At 42.1% G+C, this 20,583-nt stretch overlaps 1 protein-coding gene across 1 annotated transcript; it reads left to right on the forward strand.

Moving 5' to 3' along the window:
- The first annotated feature begins 1,500 nt into the window (after window positions 1-1,500).
- pdcd4a (programmed cell death 4a) lies at window positions 1,501-19,218 on the forward strand. Its single transcript, XM_063476178.1, has 11 exons — window positions 1,501-1,978; window positions 7,147-7,449; window positions 8,063-8,160; window positions 10,504-10,617; window positions 10,957-11,178; window positions 11,534-11,631; window positions 11,722-11,836; window positions 15,294-15,401; window positions 16,894-17,004; window positions 17,096-17,235; window positions 18,042-19,218. Exons 1-11 carry the CDS (start codon window positions 1,942-1,944, stop codon window positions 18,091-18,093), a joined length of 1,398 nt encoding a protein of 465 aa, XP_063332248.1. The 5' UTR covers window positions 1,501-1,941; the 3' UTR covers window positions 18,094-19,218.
- The last annotated feature ends 1,365 nt before the right edge of the window (window positions 19,219-20,583 follow it).

Here is a 20,583-nt window from a genome sequence, read left to right on the forward strand (position 1 = left end):
AAACTCACACACACTCAGAGTAACCGAATCGCTCAAATCTGCTGTCACAATCTATAGTCATACATTCCTAAGTTAATATGCGTTTAACAAAATGCCTACAGCATCAACTGAAGAAAACGTGGATAAACCGGTTTATTGATGGCATGATGGTATCAGTGTGTACCACCCACATTCAACGACACACGAGGGAGGACCCACTATCACCGTGGGGAGAAAGAAAATGAAGAAAATGTGCACCGTGATCCAACATTTCGCTAAGCCAGTGAGTAAACAGGCAGGCCATTACAGTGAAAGAATAGTGTGACAGTGACAAATACTACGGGTCCATGTGATCAAACATGCTTTAACGCCACCTAGCGGTGAGATTTCAGATGACATAAAAAGGTGTTTAAATGTGGATTATCATGTTTTATCTATTTATAGCAAGTTAATCAATGCACAGTAAGGAGTCACAGAGCAACTTGCATGTAATCAGATACAGACCAGGGCTGCATAAAGCCTCAAAATCAACAAATATAAATAAACATATTAATTGTAACACTAGTAAAATTCACAATGATTGTAACAGTAGAAGCAAAAGAAGCTAGAACAAGGCTGATCCAAATATCTGCACCACTAACATCTGTTCTTCAATCATTCAGTGGCCCCTGCAGTAATGTGACTGAAGATTCTGCATTTCAAAGAAAACTACTTTAAGTACTCATATCAGGGACAAACAGACACTGTGTGATGGACGGTTTCTTTAAAATCTTTATTGGTCTTAAATAATTAAATATATGTGTAACAACAAAAAGATGAGTAAGCCTATATATAGAAGGATATAGCGCATCAAAAGGAAAGTAAACACACACAAACTACCCCATAGCCCTACTTTAAAAGTATAATAATTAAAACAAAACCGATCATTCATGCATAGAAAAAAAAAAACCCTGACGTAACCTCTCTACCCATTCTGATGAAACTCTGCTGGGTGGTAATCCTGTTGAATAGAAGTGGGCAGAACAATACAAATATGTTAGTATCGATACCAACACTGGAATTGATATCAGAGCTACCAGCGTAGTAGGATTGTTACTTTGTTTCTATCCTCTGAGTTCAGCATGTGGTCCACTGATCTGTGTTAAACAAATTATTTTTTGGAAATTAAAAATACACAAAAAAAGAAAAGCAGAAAGGTGAGTTCTTGCTGTCTTAACAAATTATTGTGGAAAGTAAAAATCGTAGTGATTTAGTTGTCATTAAAATGTGTGAATTTTCAGAGTGACACACTGCTCTCACGCTGCCTTTACGGGTTAAAAATATCGCTATCAGTATCGGTTTTAACAGTTCTGGCCCTGTATTCACTTGGTATCGGATCGATATCAAAAAGCGGCACTGTTTGGGTATTTTCCGTTGGAGACGTGCAGACGTTTGCTGCTCTGTGATTGGTCGCTAGGGATTAGCACCCACCCCCTGCGCTGACCACTCCCCGTCCGCGCTTTCGACACGTGACTCCTCTCGCGTCGCTCCTGCAAAGTTAAAAACAGACTTTGTTTATCTTCCAGGCTGTTTGATGAAATGCTCTTCAACTAGTTCACCCGCTTCCTTCCCCCCCCCACAGCGTGATTGTTTTTTTTTAACTTTACACCCCAGCTGTGCACGCGGACAAGAGGACTGAACTCCTCCATCTCGCGCCTTCACTCATTTTTACTCATCTTTTTTTAACCCCTCTCTCTAAGCTAAGCACGAAAAAGACACTCCAGCTTTGCCCTCCGTCTCTCTTGCCCGTAAAACTCGCAGTAAACGAGGCTGCTGTGCAGAGGTTTGACCTGCAGGACTGTTATTTAATTTTTTTTATTATTTTATTTTAGTGGGGGCCCTCTTGCAGCTAACGGCAGCTCGACGGGAGGAGGAGTGCACCGCCAGGGGTTTTTAATCGAGCATTTGAAGAGAGAGAGCGCCATGGCGACCGACATGGACACCGCTCCTCAGGCCGACGGTGAGTGGATCCAACCTCGATGCGAAGCCTTGGAGAAGCAGCCACACAGATGGGCCTCCTCGCTCGATCCATTGTCCCTCCTCGCATGGGACTGTCTGCAGCGCCAGCCATGCGCCCACCACCATGTGCTCCGTTTAAAAAACCAGACACGCACACACAGGGAGGCGGTGGTGGGTGCAAAAGATTAAAAATAAATCTGTGCACTGTAGCGCAGATTTGCGCTTTCGACACGTTTTCGACTCGCACCAAACCCCATTTGTATTTTTACTGTTTTTTTTTCTTTTGTAAGCTTGCTGTTGGTCTGCTTTTACATTTAACCCTTTCGCGCTTTTGATTGGACGAGATCGTGCTTACTTCCGCTTTTGCGAGTCGTCGTTGAGACTTTTCCTTATAGTCCATCTTCGATGCCAAGGAAGCGCGCACACATAAAAACGAACAAAGAAAGGAGTTTGAATTTAAGCTGACGTTGTTTGAAAGACACGATTCCTCCGTCTGTGCGTGCGCGTGGCACCATGTCACCCTGCGTGTTTTAAAAGCTGTGCAGATGGCATTAAACCTCAATATCCTGCACCGAGTCATATGTTGAGATCCGGGTTTGCGGAAGATATCATCGTGTTTGATCATAGATAGAAACCAAACCGAGGTTGCTTGTTTGTTTTTTTGCGTTCTTGGGTTATATGAGCGATGGTTTTGATGATCATTGCGCTCTATTTGTTGTTGTTGTTATTGTTGTTTTACGGTAACATGACCCACATGGTTTCGACGGTGATGTGGAAATGTGCAGCCCACTCCAGAATACGAGCCAACAGCGAAACCTTACATAAGCTCTGCGTTGCAGTGCATTTAAATGTTACATAAGAAATGCCTTATTAGCGCCACGGTTGTATGGATCACACTTACCATAATCTCCCATTGGTTTGTGTTTGCCTGAAAACGCCTTGCAGCTGCCTGTCCCAAGGTTATGTCTGTGCAGACTATATATATATATATATCTGTGACACCCCACATGGTGCATTATTGGTATGTCATAGTAGTGACAGCATGTGTGCACGGATGGGCATTTCTGCATTAACTTCCTTGAAGGTCAAGCCTCCATTGATGAGGTTGCGACAGACACCGTCAAAGAGTCTATTGTTTGGCTTGGAAAACAAGAAGGACAACGGCTCCTCGTTAGGTCGTGGATCAGTCTGAGCTCACACAGCAGTGGGTGTAAAGTCGTATTAATCCGCCCAGATGATCAGACCTTTAGGCCGTTTCTGTCAGTTCTGCAACAAGGTGCTGTTGTTAGGTGTTAATTAAGGTGTAATAAGATGAGTTATTAGTGGCTGAAGTGATGGCTTTGCACTGCCAGAACATCCCATCTACTGGGTTTAAATGGGAACTTCTGCAACAGAACAAGCCTCTCCTCACTTTCAAAACGGTGCCGAGTGCAAAAGTATTTGACCCTGGAAATAGTTTTGGAGCTTCTTGCAGCTTTTATTCTTATTACACCAACACAATCGACTAATGGCAGTACAGCGTTTGCATTTATCCTCCTCTTTATGGTCATCTGGCGCGGATTTAAAAGGGCTTCTATAAAAAAAAAAACTTGGTCTAAAAATTAGACACTGCCCTTGTGAGCAGGATGTTTCCCCACAGTGTGGGAGCAGGTCTGTGATCTCTTCAGAGAGGGAACATGTGTATAAATGTGCATTAAGGGCATCGTGGCCATAAACATCACGTTGGACCTCTTTGTGGCTGCTCTTCTTTTGTTACCTCTTCACATTTGTGAAAAAACATGTTTGCACACACCATCCGCCGGCATTCAGGCCCTTTAGTTCGTAAGCTGAGCAAACCGCCCGTGCTTGACAACACACGAGTGATTGGCTGATGATAACAAAACGAGCCATCCGCCTCTCGACTGTTTATCAGAGTAGCTCTAATCTTTTGTGAGCACTTTATCATTGTCGTTGTTGTTCTGCAACCAGCAAACGTTTCCAGCATAAAAAAAGACAAGGACCGTGCACTTTCTTTTTTTTCTGTCTTTTTTTTTTTGTTGCACATGTGTGGCCTGCTTGTGAGCCCGCTGCAGTTGTATATTTAAGCACAAATCACCATCCAAGTTTAGGCTAAGTGCCTGGTACATGTTTTTAAGGAAAAATTCAGTCGGAGTTTCCTTTCATTAAACTGAAATGACAGTTAAACCTCAAAGACATCCACACCCTACCCCCTCTTTTATCATGGTGCAGATGCTTATTTGGCCCCAAAGGACATCCCACTCACATTTGTTTGAGTTAATGTAGAAAGATGTCTTTATATATTTACAGCTACTCTTGATTTTAACCCTCCGAAACTGAGAGTAGTAGTTTGTGCCGTACATATTTACCTTTTGTGAAGCCCTCGTATGTGCAGACTACACCTGAGTGTGAGTATTTGTTAGAGGGTAGGGTGTGTCAGCTGAAGCTTTCTTTGAGAGTGAACATGTTAAATATATCCGTCATCTACACATCAATGGCTTTGAATACATCATAAGATGTGCAGACATTGTGCTTTGACTAAAAGAACTTGCTGTACTTGCTGCATACTTGCATACATCTAACTTCATACTTGGGCAGCACATGTGCTATATTTACAGCTTTGATAAACTAGGTGCGTCCCTTTGGAGGAATGTGAAAACTCTGCTCCACTGACCTTCTTCTCATTCATGCACGCCTCGGTCGTGCAGATACTTAAAACTGAACTGGGCCGATCATGTTCTCTGCCAGCGACTAGCTCCCATACGTCATGCAGGGCAGAGGTCCTGCGCTGGCCTGCGTCTGCCTGTATCTGTATGTGTGTTAAGTGGGTGGGAGGGGGAGGTTTCCATTGGGTGCTCTAGTAGGTGTGCAGTGTTAGTGTTAGAGACTAGAGTGCAATTTGTTGCTGCAGTTTTACAGGACTGCGACGGTGACACTCAGGCCTGTTTTAAGAAGACAGCCACGTGGTCTTTGTAGAGTCTAAAAGTTAGCAGGCTTGGTTGGATTTGCTTACATTCGTTTATGCAACTCTTGTCTTTGCAAACTGCTTTTTTTTTTTTTTTTTCCTCTGTGCCTTCTCATTTTTCTGCTCTTTTCCAGTTGGTCAGTTGTGTGTTTGGCACTTTGCCATTGGGTAGTTCCTAATTTACTGCCCCGACAGGCCCTTGTAGCCTGTGCTGGGGAGGGAGGAGGAGGAACCAAAGGAGGAGGAGGTGACACGTGGTCGGTTGTTTACAGATTTTGGAAGGCCAGGGTGTGGTGCTACTTTTACTTCAACAGGTTAAATCAGGATGGTATCCTTCTTCCTTTTCTTTGTTATAAACTTTACTGTGAACTCTGCAGATCTGTTGTTTTGTAGTAATGTCATTTAAAAAGAAAAAAGAAAAGCAGGAAACCACAAGTTACAGTTGGTTCTCCTTTTTTTTTTTTTTTGGATACTTATCTGTTGCTGGGACTACCTGTGTGTGTTTTCAGCTTGTCCTTATAATCTATATGGCCGTAACTCCACAAACTTCCTTTTGGAGCCATGCATTAGGGTGCTGAGTATTAATTTCACCCTCAGGCATTCCTCCTGCTGCTTTCCCTCACTCCTACAGTGCTGTCATGTGATCACTCATGGACCCAGCCATGCCATATGTAGTCAAGTCCACTCTAGCTGCGCCCCACAGATCGCGAGAACATAGAGTTAAAAAAAAAAAAAAAACTGGCGTCAGCATTTCTACAGCATGTGCTCTCCTTTGCTCGCTCCCTCCTCCGTCCATGCCTGCATCGCAGCTCCAGTCACACTTGTTGGTTTGTTGTTTGTTTCACCACGCTTGCAAGAAGCTAACTTTAGGTTAATTTACTGAAATGTTCCCGTTTTTTTTCTCCATACACCCATAGAAGAGAAGCGTATTAAAATACCGACTCAATCCACCTTATGTCTTCTGATATTGCTGGTGAGTGTCACAAAACTATGCATGTGAGTAAGTTTGCACTGCAGACTTCCTGAATAATGTTTTGCCTGTTATGTGACCTTTGGTTTGCTGTGCAAAACACTGCCCTGACGCACACAGGTGGACAGAAAGCCAGTGTATTAGCTGAAGGGTTAAAGGAGTGCTTGTGCAGTTTGCAGAGGGTGCACTTGATTGTTTGCAAATGCAAGCAAAATTAAGACTGGAAATTGGCCCGTAAACCTTCGGTATGTACTATTTTGCTATAGTCGTGCAGCTGTTCTTATGCAGAAAAAGTCACAGAGCGAGATGTCTTGCACAACACCGATATGTTAAATGTTGCCATGTCGTCTTGCCAGAGTGAGTCTTGGCTTTGTAAACCGGAAAATACAGTCACCATTAACTGCTCAGGCTTGCAGCCAAACTTGGCTTTAGTAACAGAGCTGCACCTTTTAAACTCACTTTTTAAATTGTATTTATTTTTTTGTGTTTTACTCAGACATGAGAAGTTTTTATGGTAAATGGCCTGTAAATGGCCTGTATTTATATAGCGCTTTAATAGTCCTAAGGACACCAAAGCGCTTTACATATCCAGTCATCCACCCATTCACACACACATTCACACACTTATGAAAGTTGCTTACCTCAGAAATCAGTCCACTGCTGTAGGTGATTTGAGTCGTCTGTGTTATTGTTCAGAAAACTAGTGCTGGATTATTTTTAGACTCGTGTGTTGTTACTAAATAGTAGTTTAATGTTTACCTTTTACTGTGGCTTCCGTTCTTGTCAGTGTGTCCTTTGTTTTTTTGCAGTCGTCACACACGCCTTATGGGCAAAGCTGTGAACACTTCAGAGTGTTGATGTTTAAAAAAAATAAGAAAAAAGGTCAACAAGAAAGGGTGGATTCATTTTTTTTTTAAAGTCACTCAAATGATATTTAAAGTTCACAGAAATCCACTGTGAAAAACTATTTTTAAAGGCGACGTTGGTAGATGATCCATCTACCAATCATAAAACTCCCTTTGAACAGGAAGAAACCTCCAGCAGAACCAGCCTCAGGGAAGGGCAGCCATCTGCGGCGACCGGTTGGTGTTAGGGGAGGGAGACAGGACAAAGACGTGCCATAAAAACTTTATATTTATTGTCTGTATACTTGTGGCCATTCTGTGTGCTTTTATAAGGTTGTCCGTCACAGTGTAGACCAGTTCATTAACGAACAAATCCACTCTTCTCACTACAGGGATGTTTGCTCCCGGTGGCACCGTGGCGGAGGCTAACCGTCCATACAGCGACGACGACGACTCGCTGAATGAGGCCGAGGTGAACGGGAACTGGACGCCCCAGGAAAAGGCGCTCCACGAGGCTCGTCTGAAAGCTAAAGCCAAGCGTCGCCTGCGCAAATCCTCGTCTCGCAACTCCACCAGCGAGTCTTTCTCAGAGTCAGGAGAAGTGGCGGGTGGTGACCCGCACAGCCCGAAAGGCAAAGTCAACACCAATGACCGGAAATCCAGGACGGGCAAAGGCAGAGGCCTGCCAAAAAAAGGTAGAATTTGCAGTCTGCTGCGATTTTCAGCCCTTTTTCCATTAGTTTCTACTTGGATCGGCTCAACGCGACTCAAGGGGCTGTTATAGCAACACAACAGAACGTCCAGTGAGGTCATTTGTTTGCGACACGAACGCTATAACAAAGGTGGACGTTGAGCCGATTGCATACCTGCTCCTCACTCTGTGGCATTTTGTCAGACTCGAGGACCACAGTGTTGTTTCTGTGCAGCCATTTCCCCTCGATGCTGGGTTTCAAAAATGACATCACTTTTTCAGGTCACCTCGGATTGCTTGGAATCTCACCCGAGTACATACTTAAAAAGTACTCGGTACCAGGTAAAACCCTAAAAACCATGTTGAGTCATGCCGAGTAGATACTAATGGAAAAGGGTTATTAGCGATGTACCTTCTTTCTGAATCTGTCCAAAACTGCATTGCTGCATCTGGTGCTTTCACCGCTCTAATTGATGTCGCACCTTTTGAATAGTGCGTAGCCGTCACCTACTCAATGCAATGCAAGCATATGTCATTATAGTAGCAGTGCAGTTACGTTTGAAGCAGTGCATCATGAGTTATACCGCTGACTGTTAATGCTGACTCTTCGTGTTCAGGTGGGGCAGGTGGTAAAGGAGTTTGGGGAGCTGCTGGGATGGTTTACGAAGATGAGGAGCCCGACATACACGATCCCAACTATGATGAATCTTCTCAGGTGAGGCCGCTGGGGGGTTTGTCTTTTAACACTTCAGATTATCTGCTAGCAGGTTTGTTTTATATCTGTAAGTCCTTTGCTTTCAAATACTGGCATCCAGCAGTCAGGGGTTTTTGTTTGTTTGTTTGTTTTTTTTCCTTCCATCAGTCAGTGCATTGGATGGCACCCTTTATCTCTTTATGTCCACGTTCTGATACTGAACTGCTGATGAAATACATTGTAATCCATCTTCCATGCTCTGCAGAAACACTGGAAATGCTGACAGTAGGATTTCCCGGGAAATACAAGACTGTTTTCATATCAAAAATATTAACAAGCTTTGTTTGAAACCCGTTAAAAAATTGGTCTGCTAGCACGATTCTTAAATCCAGATGGCTCCGTCCCATTGCAGTCATCACTATTTGCGATCTTTAACCCCTTTATCATCCCATGTGACGCCGAAGGCCGAGTTTGTTTGTCTCTTGCTGCACTTGCGGACTGGGAACGGCGCTTCTGTCTGTAAAATGCTGATAACTGTTTGGAAATGGCTTAGAAAAGCCGGTGTGATTTCGGCCTTGACTGGAACACGAAGGTGGCATAAAGATGTCGACTGTTAAAAGGGAACTGGGACAGAGTGGTACAGAAAAATAGACGAGACATGTGCAGACTGTGGCCTTTGAATCAGACTGCACAGATCACCTGATAAAGGAGTTGCCCAGAAATGGGAACTGTAACACGCTGGAATGCCTCTTTCCTCTTTGTTGACTAATTCTTTTTAGGAGATGGTTTTTCCTTAAAATAACTCAAATAATTAAGAGGACTTGTAGAAATGTATATGTTAGCCTGCACTGAGATTATCATTTGTGCTCCAGGTTGTGCAAAACCTCAGCTGAACGTTAGTTTACTCATATCCTTGGAATTCGTAAATACAAGTGTTGAGACAGAAGTTTAGGTTAAAGCTCACCGGTAGCCCGTTTTCGGTCAGTGTTATGTTTACACATCTGCTGTGGAATTTTTGGTATGACCAAAAAGGAAAAGTTTTCATTAGAAGAACTGAAAGGTCAAAATGGTTGTGAGACTTTCAAAGGTAACAACTTCTGGTTTCTTTGGGCAGAAACAAACTCAGTATGAGTCTTGCACAGCTCTCTGGGGATCTGGTGGATGTTCAGAGCTTTAATAAAGGAAAGAAAAGCACCTCAAGAATGAATATGGATGCTCTTGTTAAAACTCCAGTGAAAAATATCTTATATATCACGCAATTATACTAAGTTGGCTCATACAGTACAGTGCAAAAGCCTCGAGTCACCCCTCATTTCTTCGTATTTTAGAAGAATTTTCTTTAAGCTACTTAACAGTGCCCTACGACTCATTCAAGCATAAAAAGGCCACCTAATTCAAGGATGAACCAGTGTTGTCTACACATAACAAAAACAATTCAAGCATTTTGTTGCTACAAGTCCACACAGCGTGTTCCCATTTCTGGAGTTCAATCTATAAGAACACTAAAGATAACAGGTTGACTGTCATAAAAATTTATTTTTGGACCAATAAGGTAATTTCCTAAGAGCTATTAGGCTTAAAACTTAAACTTAAAACTGAAAATATCTACAGCAGAGGAAAGTGTATTAAAGCCTGACACCTATGACATCAGAAATGGTCTCAGTGGAAGGGTAACTCTCAAGATGCTATTCTTAAGAAGGCTGAGGAATACCAAATTACACAAGAAATGGGCTGAGAATCAGTTTTAACGGGTCTTATGGAGGGATGAATCAAAACTTAAAATTTTTAGTTCAAATCAATGCCACTATGTACAGAGGAGGTCAGGAGAGAGGCACAACAGTGAGTGTATAAAGCCATCAGTAAAACATGGCACATTCAATAACATCTGGAAAGCATCCAAGAGAACGGGGTTTAAAAAAAAAAAAAAAAAAAAAAGGCAGCCAGCATCCAAAGAAGAGCTTTGAATGTCCTTCCAGGATCTTGGGAACTGTTCCTGAAGACTACTTAAAGAAATTACAGCGCAGCTTGCCTCAGAAGAATAAAGGTGTCCCTTCTGAATTTTGACTCTTAAGCTCATTAGAATTATACAAACTCTGTTATTGACTGTTTTACCGTGTACAGAATGTTTGCACGTTTCAGTAAACCACTACACCTATTTCCCTAGCAAAGTATAAAGAAATGAGGGGTGGCTCCAGACTTTTGCACAGTACTGTAAGTTGAACTGACTGTGTATTTTAGAATTGTTGAAAATACTTCATATAATCCTGAAACAAAGCTGATGAGAAATTCAATAATGAACGTGCATCTGCTCTGCTGTGCGTGCTTGTTTCTGACTGACGCCGCGTGTGTGTATTTTTTACACAGGGGGACACGGTCTACGAGACGGTCGTGCCCGAGATAGACGAGAAGGAACTTGAGAAAATGGTGAACCCAATTGTACAGGAGTACTTTGAGCACGGGGACACAAAAGAGGTTCAGGTAAATAATTATAATAAAGCTTTTAAACTCTGTGCATGCTGACCAAGAGTGAGCAGGTTTAAAGAAAAAAGCTGGATGACTGAAGTAATGTGGAGCTTTTAACCACAGGTTTATTGGGCTGTGCTCACTCTAAGCACGGGCGCCAAGCACACGAAGGCTCTCCCTCTCTCAGTGGCCTGCACTCGCACTGTGCTTTGATTGTCTGAGTTTGATTAGGCTTCGGTTTGTGTCTCTCGCTTTTGAAAAGCAAAAGACAGTGTTTTGGGGTCATTTTTGAAAATGCTTAAACTGTAGACTTCTGTGAAAACTAAATGCAGCTCTCCCTCCAAACCCTATCAGATGTTGTTGAAGGAGCTCAATTTGGGCCAGCACAAGTACGAGTTCTCCTCTCTGGCCGTGTCCCTGTCCCTCGAAGGCAAGGCAAGCCACAGAGAACTGACCTCCCGCCTGCTGTCTGATCTGTCGGGGAAGATGCTGTCGCAAAGTGAGATGGGGCGAGCTTTCGACAAGATGCTTAAAGAGCTCCCGGACCTCATCCTGGACACACCGGATGCCCCGCAGGTAGAGCTGATGCATGGGAAGAAGCAGTCACACATATGCTACCAAATATAACTGTGTGGGGTGGAGAGGCACTGCAGGGTTTAACAGGCTTAAAAGATCAACCGTGGTTAAGTGTAAACCACTCCTTTTTATCTCAAAGGTGCACACAAATCCTCTTCAAATATTACACATGCTCTTTGTATCTTTCCTCTATTACTAGGCAGCAAAATGTTGCATACTAGATCGCCACCTTCAGCAGTGCAGAGGCCTAATAAATTTAAGAGCTAAAACTAAAAAATAAAACAAACGTTAGTCGGGCATGTTTGTTACGCTGGTTTCACTTGGTTCGCTTAATCTTTTCTCCTGTTTCTTGCAGATGTTAGGCCAGTTTATAGCCAGAGCCATCGCAGACCACGTCCTCCCCATGTCATTCCTGGACTGCTACAAGGGCAAAGTGGACTGTGAGCATGCCAGGTGAAAGCCGCAGTTCGACGCATTGTAAGAAAGGCTGTATTGTGCCCCTGCCACCCTTCCCCTCCACCTAACTGTGATCCTTTTCTTTAGAGTGGCTTTAGACCGCGCTGCAGTGCTGCTGTCCATGAAGAGGGAGATGGTTCGCCTGGACAACGTGTGGGGTGTCGGTGGAGGTCTGAGACCTGTCAAACATCTCATCAAAGAGGTAAGCCCCACCCCATTCAGAAACAGATAAGTCGCTCGCTTGTGATATCGTAGTGAATCCCTCACATCGTTCCAAGTGTGTATTTACATTATGTAATGTAAACAGGGTGAAAACGGTGCATGCTGGGTAGAGAGCCACAGTCTAGCTGCTGTGTCAGCGAAGATTTTCCTCCCCTGAGAAGTGAGAATTAAAAAAAGAAAAAAAGAAAAAAAATGGAGGGCATGGGAGGGGCAGACATAAACAAACACACTCTCACGGTAAAGTCTTTCTGCCAAATCAATACAATAAACAGTGTGAGAGAATATAAACATGATTTAATTTAAATCACCTTAAAAGCGTCAACATATGCATAGATTTAAAAAACCCAATGTGTCCTGCAATAACATAATAAATAAATGATTAAAATTAAGACTGTCTCAATTGATTCCTCTCCTTGTTTCTTGAGAGGAGGCGAGGGAAGGACACAAGGAGACAGGATTTGACACAACAGGCCTTCTCTCTCCTCTGCTCGTGTGATGCACATTATGAACTGAGACACTCTTTAACGTGGCGTACTGAAATTGGTTTCTAGGTCGCAGGCCGGAGGATGGAGGACAGAGGATTGGTGCAGAGTGTACTGTGCAACTTCATGTACACTTAGGTCCATATGTTTCTGGACAGTGATGACATTTTTGCGTCAGTACAAGCGAACATATTGATTAATTTTTAAATTTATTTTAAATCAAAGGTTGTGACTGAAATGTTCCTCCTTTTAAATTATGGGGTTTAAAAAAAAGGACCTTATTAATTGCTTAAAAATGGGGTATTGTTGTCACCCTGCCAGGTGGGCAGGGGCAATGGACACGTACGTTTGTGAATGCAATAACGCGAGAGCGATGCGATGTAGGAGTTTCAAAATGATACCGTAGGTTCATCTACTTAAAATCTCGGGACAAGTTTGAATCTTAGTGATCTTGACCTAAGGATCAGGGGTCAGAGGTCAAGTTTTATGAAAATCTACTGAATTTGATAACTTGACAACAAGGCGACATAGGATTTTGAAATTGATACCATAGCTGTGTCTGCTAGGAGGCTGAGGGGCAGCATTTGTGGTCGCCAGTATTTTTATGCACAATGACCTGCTTTTTTCCAGAAGCTCCAAATTAATTCAGCTGACTGATGAGCAATTTCATGGCCTGTTCTCTTATTTAATGGCAGCTGATCCATCTGGAGATCATCATATCAGAGGTTAATTGAAAATGATACATTTCTATTTTATAGCTTGGCACTTTAATTTTAAATATGAGGCTCGAGGAGATCTCAGTGCAGTAGAGGCAGTGTATCATTAGGCTGAAAAACTATAATAAAACCAGTTGGAGAGAACAAAAACTTTACGAGTGACCAGATCAAAAATCTGCTGCATTCTCAACAACACCAAAAGAAGACAACTAAAGTGGAGGTTAATAGTTGTTTCCATGGTTTCTGTGAGTTTCACTCAAGAACAAGAAGGGCAAATTGAGACTTTGGGGGGAAAAATGATTTGGACTGATGATGATAAAGTGCGCTTAGAGAAGAGAAACGACTCGTAATCCAAAACATACATGATGATCATCGTGGAGGCAGCATTACGGCACAGGTGCGTATGCAGCTGGCCCACTAGTGTTTATTGATGATGTGGCTGCTGATAGAAGTAGCAGGATGGACTGATGTGGACGGCGCTATGCTCTCTGTTCAGATTCGGCCAAATTCTGCAAAACCGCAAGTAGATAATGAGCCAAAGCCCTGCAAAAGCAACTCTAAATTTTCTCGAGGCAAAGAAATGAGATACTCAGGGGCCAAGTCAGTCACCTGATCTCAACCCAGTAGAGCGTGATTTTTAGTTGGTAAAGACAAAACTGAAGGCAGAAAAACCCACAAACGCGCAGCGACTGGAGGCAGAGCATCTCAAGGGAGGAGACGTAGCATTTGGCTTCCAGACTTTAGGCAGTCAAATGCAGTGCAAAGGATTTTTCATCCAAATATGAAAACAGTCTTTATGTTTAAAATTGTTAGTTTGTCCAATTATGTTTAAGCCTCTGAAAATGGAGGGCTGTGTATAAAAATGGCTGTAATTGTTAGACAGTTAACACAAAACTCTTGTTAAACCCCTTGAATTAAAGTTGAAAGTCGGCACTTCAATCACAATTTACTTTTTTTTTTAAAACTTATTTTTTATTGAAAATGGCTTAATAAGTAATCATAATAGGTAATCATTTGCGTGTGCTTGTGCTGATGGGCTCTGCTACTCGGTCTTTTGTTTCTCTGGTTTGTTTTTGTTTACAATCACTCTTCAGTAATCTGGGATTTTGTTGCCGTGTGAATGTGGGTGTGGACAATGTGGGAGTTCCACTTGAGGAAAACAAACCCAAACTGTAAGTTGTGCAACATTTAAAGAGTGTGAGTGAGAGCGGTGTGTCAGCCTCGGTAGCTTTCAGACCCATCGCTGAATTGGATCCAAAGTTGACTCAGAAGTGTTGGTCATGCTCGGTGTTTTGAGCATCTTGGATCAATCACGCGCTCTAATCGAATGACTAATTGTTCCATAAATAGGTTGAAGTAAAACCATGCTTCCTGATGTACGTGCAGATCTGCAGTGAGAGTGACATAACCAAGCCTGCTATAAAAACGGAGCGGAGACTGAAAATTCAAGCAGAAGTGCAAACAAAGAAATGTTTTTCTTTCTGTCGGGAACGTTAAACATTTCATGATAGATTTTATTTCCCAGATGAAGGTTGGGTTATTCCTGGAGTAATGGCTAGATGAAAATATTTCATAGGCAGGTGCTTTAAATGTTGTCTGGTTATGTGCAGATTCCGTAATTTTGCAGTAAAAAACATGTGATAGCAAGCCTTCTTCGTGCAGCTCTGTTTCTCTCCTCTCTTCTGATCTCCTCCCACCATCATGTGCCTTGATGTGCTTCACATGTATGATTTCTGGCTCTACATTGGATTTGAACATTTCTTTTTGTTGTTCTTTACACTCCCTTAAATTGCTCACCTGAGCTGGTCTAAAAATATCTGTGATTGGCCAGAGTCTCCCATCATGAGTGGATGTTTTTTAAATGAGCAAGCCTAAAAGTACAGGGCTCTAGTTAGCCTTTTTCCTGCTTGTGGATTTTCTGTGCATTAATGCCAGAAGACATGTTTTCATACTGCAGCTCCTAACAGAAAAGATTTTCTTACATTTCTGTATACTCTCACCCATGTTTATTATACATAAACATGGGTGAGAGTAAGCACTGGGATAATTCAGTGTAGAACACTGTATGCATGGCTTTTTACCCTTTATACCTACTCTGAATTAAATGTGGGTTAGTTAGTCTTAATGGGTGTTTGACCTGCAGCTCAACTGATGCGGCAGCAATGCATCAGTTCAGTCTTCAGCTGTGTTTGATACCGTTGCCACACACTGCTAACGTGGCTGTTTGTGTTTGTTTCAGATGAATCTTCTGCTCAAAGAGTATCTGATATCAGGAGACGTGTCGGAGGCGGAGCACTGTCTCCGGGACCTGGAAGTGCCTCATTTCCACCATGAGCTGGTCTACGAGGTATCCACAGCTTTTTATTTATTCAAATCAAGTGAGGTCAAACAAAGTAGAAGGTTTATTTTTTTCTACTTTTTTTTTAAGTGTTTTCTCTCTCTGGTGTCGAGTCAAGTAAACTGAAGAGCAACACTGGGAAGGAAAAAAAAAAAAACTGATCGGTGACAGTCATTTCTGCTTTCTGCCAAGGACACTCTGTGTTTGGCAGTGATTGTCTCTTATTTGCAGTACATGTATTCGCTAAGCTCACTTCAAATCAGTCAAACCAAAATGTGTCCTTGTGTAAGTATAAACAGATTACTGGTTACCAAATTTCAAACGTGCACACAGTTGACAAGCTCAGTCTTGGATGGCAAGTTTTTCTGTTCCATATTAGACCAAGTGCAAACAGATGCACGCTTAGTGCACGTATGGCAGCGGTGATAATTCTGCTTCCTTGTGTGACCTTGTGGGTTCCTGCTAAGATTTGCACAATGTTATGCAGCTAATTGCAGTAAAGCCAGTTTTACTTTTCGGGCACGCAGACTTCAAAAACGTATTTTTCACACAGTCCAAGGTCTGCAAAGGGCACAACTGAGGAGAGCACAGTCGTGGTAGGTTTGCCCCCCCCTTGTCCTGTCTCATGTTAGTCTAACAGTGGCCTCGGCTGTAGGCTGAAACACTTTACAATGCTGTAAAATGTTCAGCTCAGAGAATGTTGATGATTACTGGCCTCGATTCTCTTAGTTCGATTCATTGATCGGACGATGATACTTGGTGCGCGTTTCTCAGTATTGTGCGTCTATTTCACTTCAATTTTATTTATATACTGCCAAATCACAACAGCAGTTTCCTAAAAGTGCTTTATATTGTTAAAAAAAGACTCTTCAACAATACAGAGAAACCCCAACAAGCAGATGACCCTGTATAAGCACGCATGTGGTGAAAGTGGGAAGAAAAAAACTCTTTTAAAAGGAAGCAACCTCTGGCAAGACCAGTTGGGGGTGAAGCGGGGAGACTGGTCCAAAGACACACTGTGGAAGAGAACCAGAGATTAATAATAATAAATTATGATTAAAGGCAGAGTAGTGTACAAACACAGAGAGAATGAAAAGGAGAGTGGAAAAAGAAACACTAAGTGCATCATGGGAAGCCTTCAGCAGCTTAGACCTGTTGAAGCATAACTAAGGGAGGATTCAGGGTCACCTGCTACAGCCCTAACTGTATTCTTTATACTCTTTATCAAAAAGAAAAAATTTAAGCTTAATCTTAAAAGTAAACAGGGTGTCTGTTTCCCATTTCCAAACTGGGAGCCTGTTCCTGAAAGCTGAAGGCTCTTTCTCCCATTCTACTATTAAATATCCTGGGAACCACAAGCAAGGTAGCAGTCTGAGAGTGAAGTGCTGTATTGAAGTGATACGGTACTGTGAGGTCTTCAAGATAAGATGGGATCTGATTATTCGAGACCTTGTATGTGAGGAGAAAGATTTTAAATTCAGTTTCTGAATTCATTTTCCAGGCTGTAGTGATGGTGCTGGAGTCTAAAGGTGACACTGCCACTCATATGATGATGAAGCTCCTGCAGTCCTTCTGGAAAACGGGCCTCATCACTGTTGATCAGATGAACAGGGTTAGTCTCCTTTTTTTCCCCCCTACCATTTTATGCACTGTATCACTTTAGTATTACTACTTGTAGATTTTGGGGTTTTTTTCTCCTGCAGGGTTTCCAGCGCGTCTATGATGAGCTGCCTGAAATCAGCCTAGATGTGCCACATGCCCACTCTATCATGGAGACTTTTGTGGACCTCTGCTATCAGGAGTCTGTCATCACCAAACAGCTGAGGGATGCCTGTCCCTCCAGGTGAATTGGGGTTTATTGTCCAATGATTTCAGGTCCGTTCCGCTGAAAGTTTCAGAAAGAATCCGGAAAATAATACGTCTTGTCCCCGTTGACAATAAAGGCGTGAAGTGAAGGTGTAATCCCACGTTTATCCATACCAAAACAAAACGATCAAACATAAGTCCCTTTAAATGAGCTGGTACTTATATAGTGCTTTTCTACTCTTATTTAAGCACTCAAATTGCTCTCTCACTTAAAGCCTCATTTACACCAGCGCCTTTTTCTACTTCTAAGTGCTTTTAACTCGTAGAGTGACGTCACTCACAGTTCCAACAGCAGACTCGTGTGCTCATGCAACGTCTTCCACGTGTTAAGGATAGACTAGAACATACCTTTAAACCCGTCAAACAGCACTGGCTGTCAGTTGGTGGACAAACTACAGCTTCCAAAGAACACGTATCGCACATTTTCATGCTCTGATGCTACAGGTTGTCCACACTGGATGGGATGACCTCCTTCTCATTTTCTAAACATGGCTATTATTACTTAAATACAAATCTGTCAGTATTTTCTGGCTTCCTGATCTTGCTCCAGGTTAAGATGCAAATCTTTAAAAACGAGTCACACATACACTGTTACATTTTCAGTAAAGGCCCAGTGATTTCTTGATTACACTGCGCTTTTTGGACAGCGGCGTGTTTTACTCCTGAGACGATTTGCTGTTGTTTTGTTCTCAGTGAGAAAATGTGAAACGTGCCATGTCTTTATCTGTGATTCTGTGAGCTGCCAACACTAAAACATTTCTCTATCTTGACTTTCTCCACTAGAGGGCGGAAGCGTTTTGTCAGCGAAGGAGATGGCGGGATGATCAAGAACTAACCTGCAGGAGGAAGAGGGGGCATCAGCAGCAGCAGGAAGAGGAGGGGGTGTCTACTGGTTCTTACACCCTGTTTCTGCTCCAGCATGTTTCCCTGAAACCGGACATGCCTGCGGTCTAATGTTTCCTTGTTCCTCTCCTGGTAATGTTTATAATGTCATCAGTCAAAACCAGCGTTTGTCGACGTTTGGTGGAAGTAAACCGAAAAGAGTGGCCTGGGTTCAGATCCCATCATCTTGTTCGTCACTGCTTTCTTTTTTTTCTTTTGACCTTTTTGTGAAGAATATTCTCTGAGGGTTCATGTGACACTTTTGCCTCAGTCTTTGTACCTGTTTGTCAAGAATAACACAAGTCAGAGCTGCAGAGCTACAGGGGGACAGGCTGGGTTACGTGGGAGATTAATTGGTTTTATTTGTCTCTTGCTTAATTTCACCTGTTACCGTGTCTTTATTTTTTATTTTGTTTTCATTCACATAATGTGCTATAAATGGAAACGCGCACTCAGAGGGACAGAGCATACCGTATTCAGCGAGCACTTAGTAATTTAGCTGAGCAGAAAGGATCTAAAACTCTTCAGCTTCTGTCCTTATTTCGAGGATGCCATGTTTCGTACCTCTTGTTTAAGTTGTTCATTAATGTTTTATGAACAGTGATGATTTTTTTTTTTCCTCTTCCTTGAATTTTGGGCTTTGAAGCCAAATGTTTACTTTTGTAAAGCACCAGTGAAAGCAAAAGGTGCTTTGGGCACTATTTGGGTGTTTATCTGAAACTTGCATCAGGGCAAATACACTTCAGAAGCCATTTCTGAAAATGAAGATAAATTGGGGTTAATGTGATTTCAAAATAAATAAATAAATGAGCAATATTTTCAGCACTCTGCTTGCAGTTAACTCATGTATTTACAGCCACGTGGTCAGCAGTTGATTCTGGACAGGGTAGCCTTCGGTGTGCAGAGCCACTCTAGACGGCGTCGTCTGGTAATTGTCTTTAATGGATTAAGTTTAATGCATGTGTAAAGACAACCCCAGCTTTTCTTGGAAAACAGTCCTTGAGACTTTTTCTGCCCCTGTCTTACAGTTTTACATGTTGACCAAAGTTATAATAAATATATTTCATTCATTAAAAAAAGTAACAAATTGAAGTTTCTGTATTTTGTCATTCATGCGAGCAGCGCGGGTGGATAAGTAAGGTTGGAAAACCAGAAATATACAGTCATGTGAAAAGGAAATGACACAATCTTTTACTTAAATTACTTAAAGCTCAGCTGAACAACTATACACAACATAATGCATCTTCTAATTATTTTACAAAAACTAGTACATCCTTAATTGTGTTTATTTTTGTGGAATAAACTGATAATCAGCAATTGTGATCTGGTACATTCAGGTGAGTTTACAGGATTAAAAACATCAAAGATCACAGAAAAGTGCCTGTTGCTGCCCATCAGTCTGGGAAGATTTATAATGCCATTTCCAAACAATTTGAATCCATAATTCTGAAGTCTGAGAAAAAAAAATTCACCAGTGGAAAACATTTAAGACAGTTACTGATCTTCCCAAGAATAGACATTCCAGGAAATTCACCACCAGGTCACACAAGTCTCTTTCTTAAAAAGAACATGGCAGCACAGGATCGATTTGCAAACTTTATCTGAAGAAACCACAGGACTTCTGGAACAATGTCCTTTGCACAGAGGAGATCAAAGTGGAGATGTCCTGCCATGAAGCACAGCACCATATTTGGTGAAAACCTAACACGGCAACTTGGTAGAAAAATCTCATGTCAACTGTCAAGCACGTTGGTGGGAGAGTCATGATGTGTGCTTGTTTTGCAGCCATGGGGCCGTGGTACCTTTCAGTCACTGAGTTGATCATGAACTCCTCTGTATACCAAAATATTCTGTCCCAAAACTACAGCTTGGTTCAAATTAACTTCATGGAACAGGACAATAATCTCAAACACGGCAGCAAATCTACAACCAGCCAAGAATCCAGTCTGACCCAGTCAGAGTCCAGACCTCAACCTGACTGAAAGATACTGTGACAAGAGCTGTGCATAAAGAAATGCCTGTAAACCTTAACGAAGTAAAGCAGAGTGAGAAAAATCCAAAATGATGTGCTGCTAAAGTTAAGCTGAAAACAATTCAAGTTACTGCTGCTACAAGGTTGTTCTACAAGCTACTGAATCACTCATTTAACACACACTGATTTAATCAGCGTTTATTAAAATCTTTTATTAAAACCTGTAACCAAGAAGCTGGGCCCTGAGGTTTGGACAGGTTTTCTTTCAAGACTCTGGCCCTTTAAGGACATATGTAGCTCTAGTTTAACCTAGCATCGCTTTACTATTCCTACAGTATACATAAATTGGTTGAGATAAATGTGCGTTAAATTAATTCGCAGTATATAAAATATACCATATACAGTTCATGGTTAAAATCCTACTACTTTTTGTTTAGTAAAATCTATACTTGCTTGTATGCTGTGGCTTAT

This window comes from Pelmatolapia mariae, linkage group LG6 (genome assembly GCF_036321145.2).
Source record: "Pelmatolapia mariae isolate MD_Pm_ZW linkage group LG6, Pm_UMD_F_2, whole genome shotgun sequence".
NCBI lineage: Eukaryota > Metazoa > Chordata > Actinopteri > Cichliformes > Cichlidae > Pelmatolapia > Pelmatolapia mariae.

What these genes read in the sequence shown, in the direction of transcription:
- pdcd4a (XM_063476178.1), top strand. Translation starts at nt 1,942, where the DNA reads ATGGCGACCGACATGGACACCGCTCCTCAGGCCGACG. An exon ending in CACCGCTCCTCAGGCCGACG is followed by an intron (nt 1,979 to 7,146) that starts GTGAGTGGATCC and finishes TTCTCACTACAG; the next exon opens with GGATGTTTGCTCCCGGTGGC. An exon ending in GGGACACAAAAGAGGTTCAG is followed by an intron (nt 10,618 to 10,956) that starts GTAAATAATTAT and finishes AAACCCTATCAG; the next exon opens with ATGTTGTTGAAGGAGCTCAA.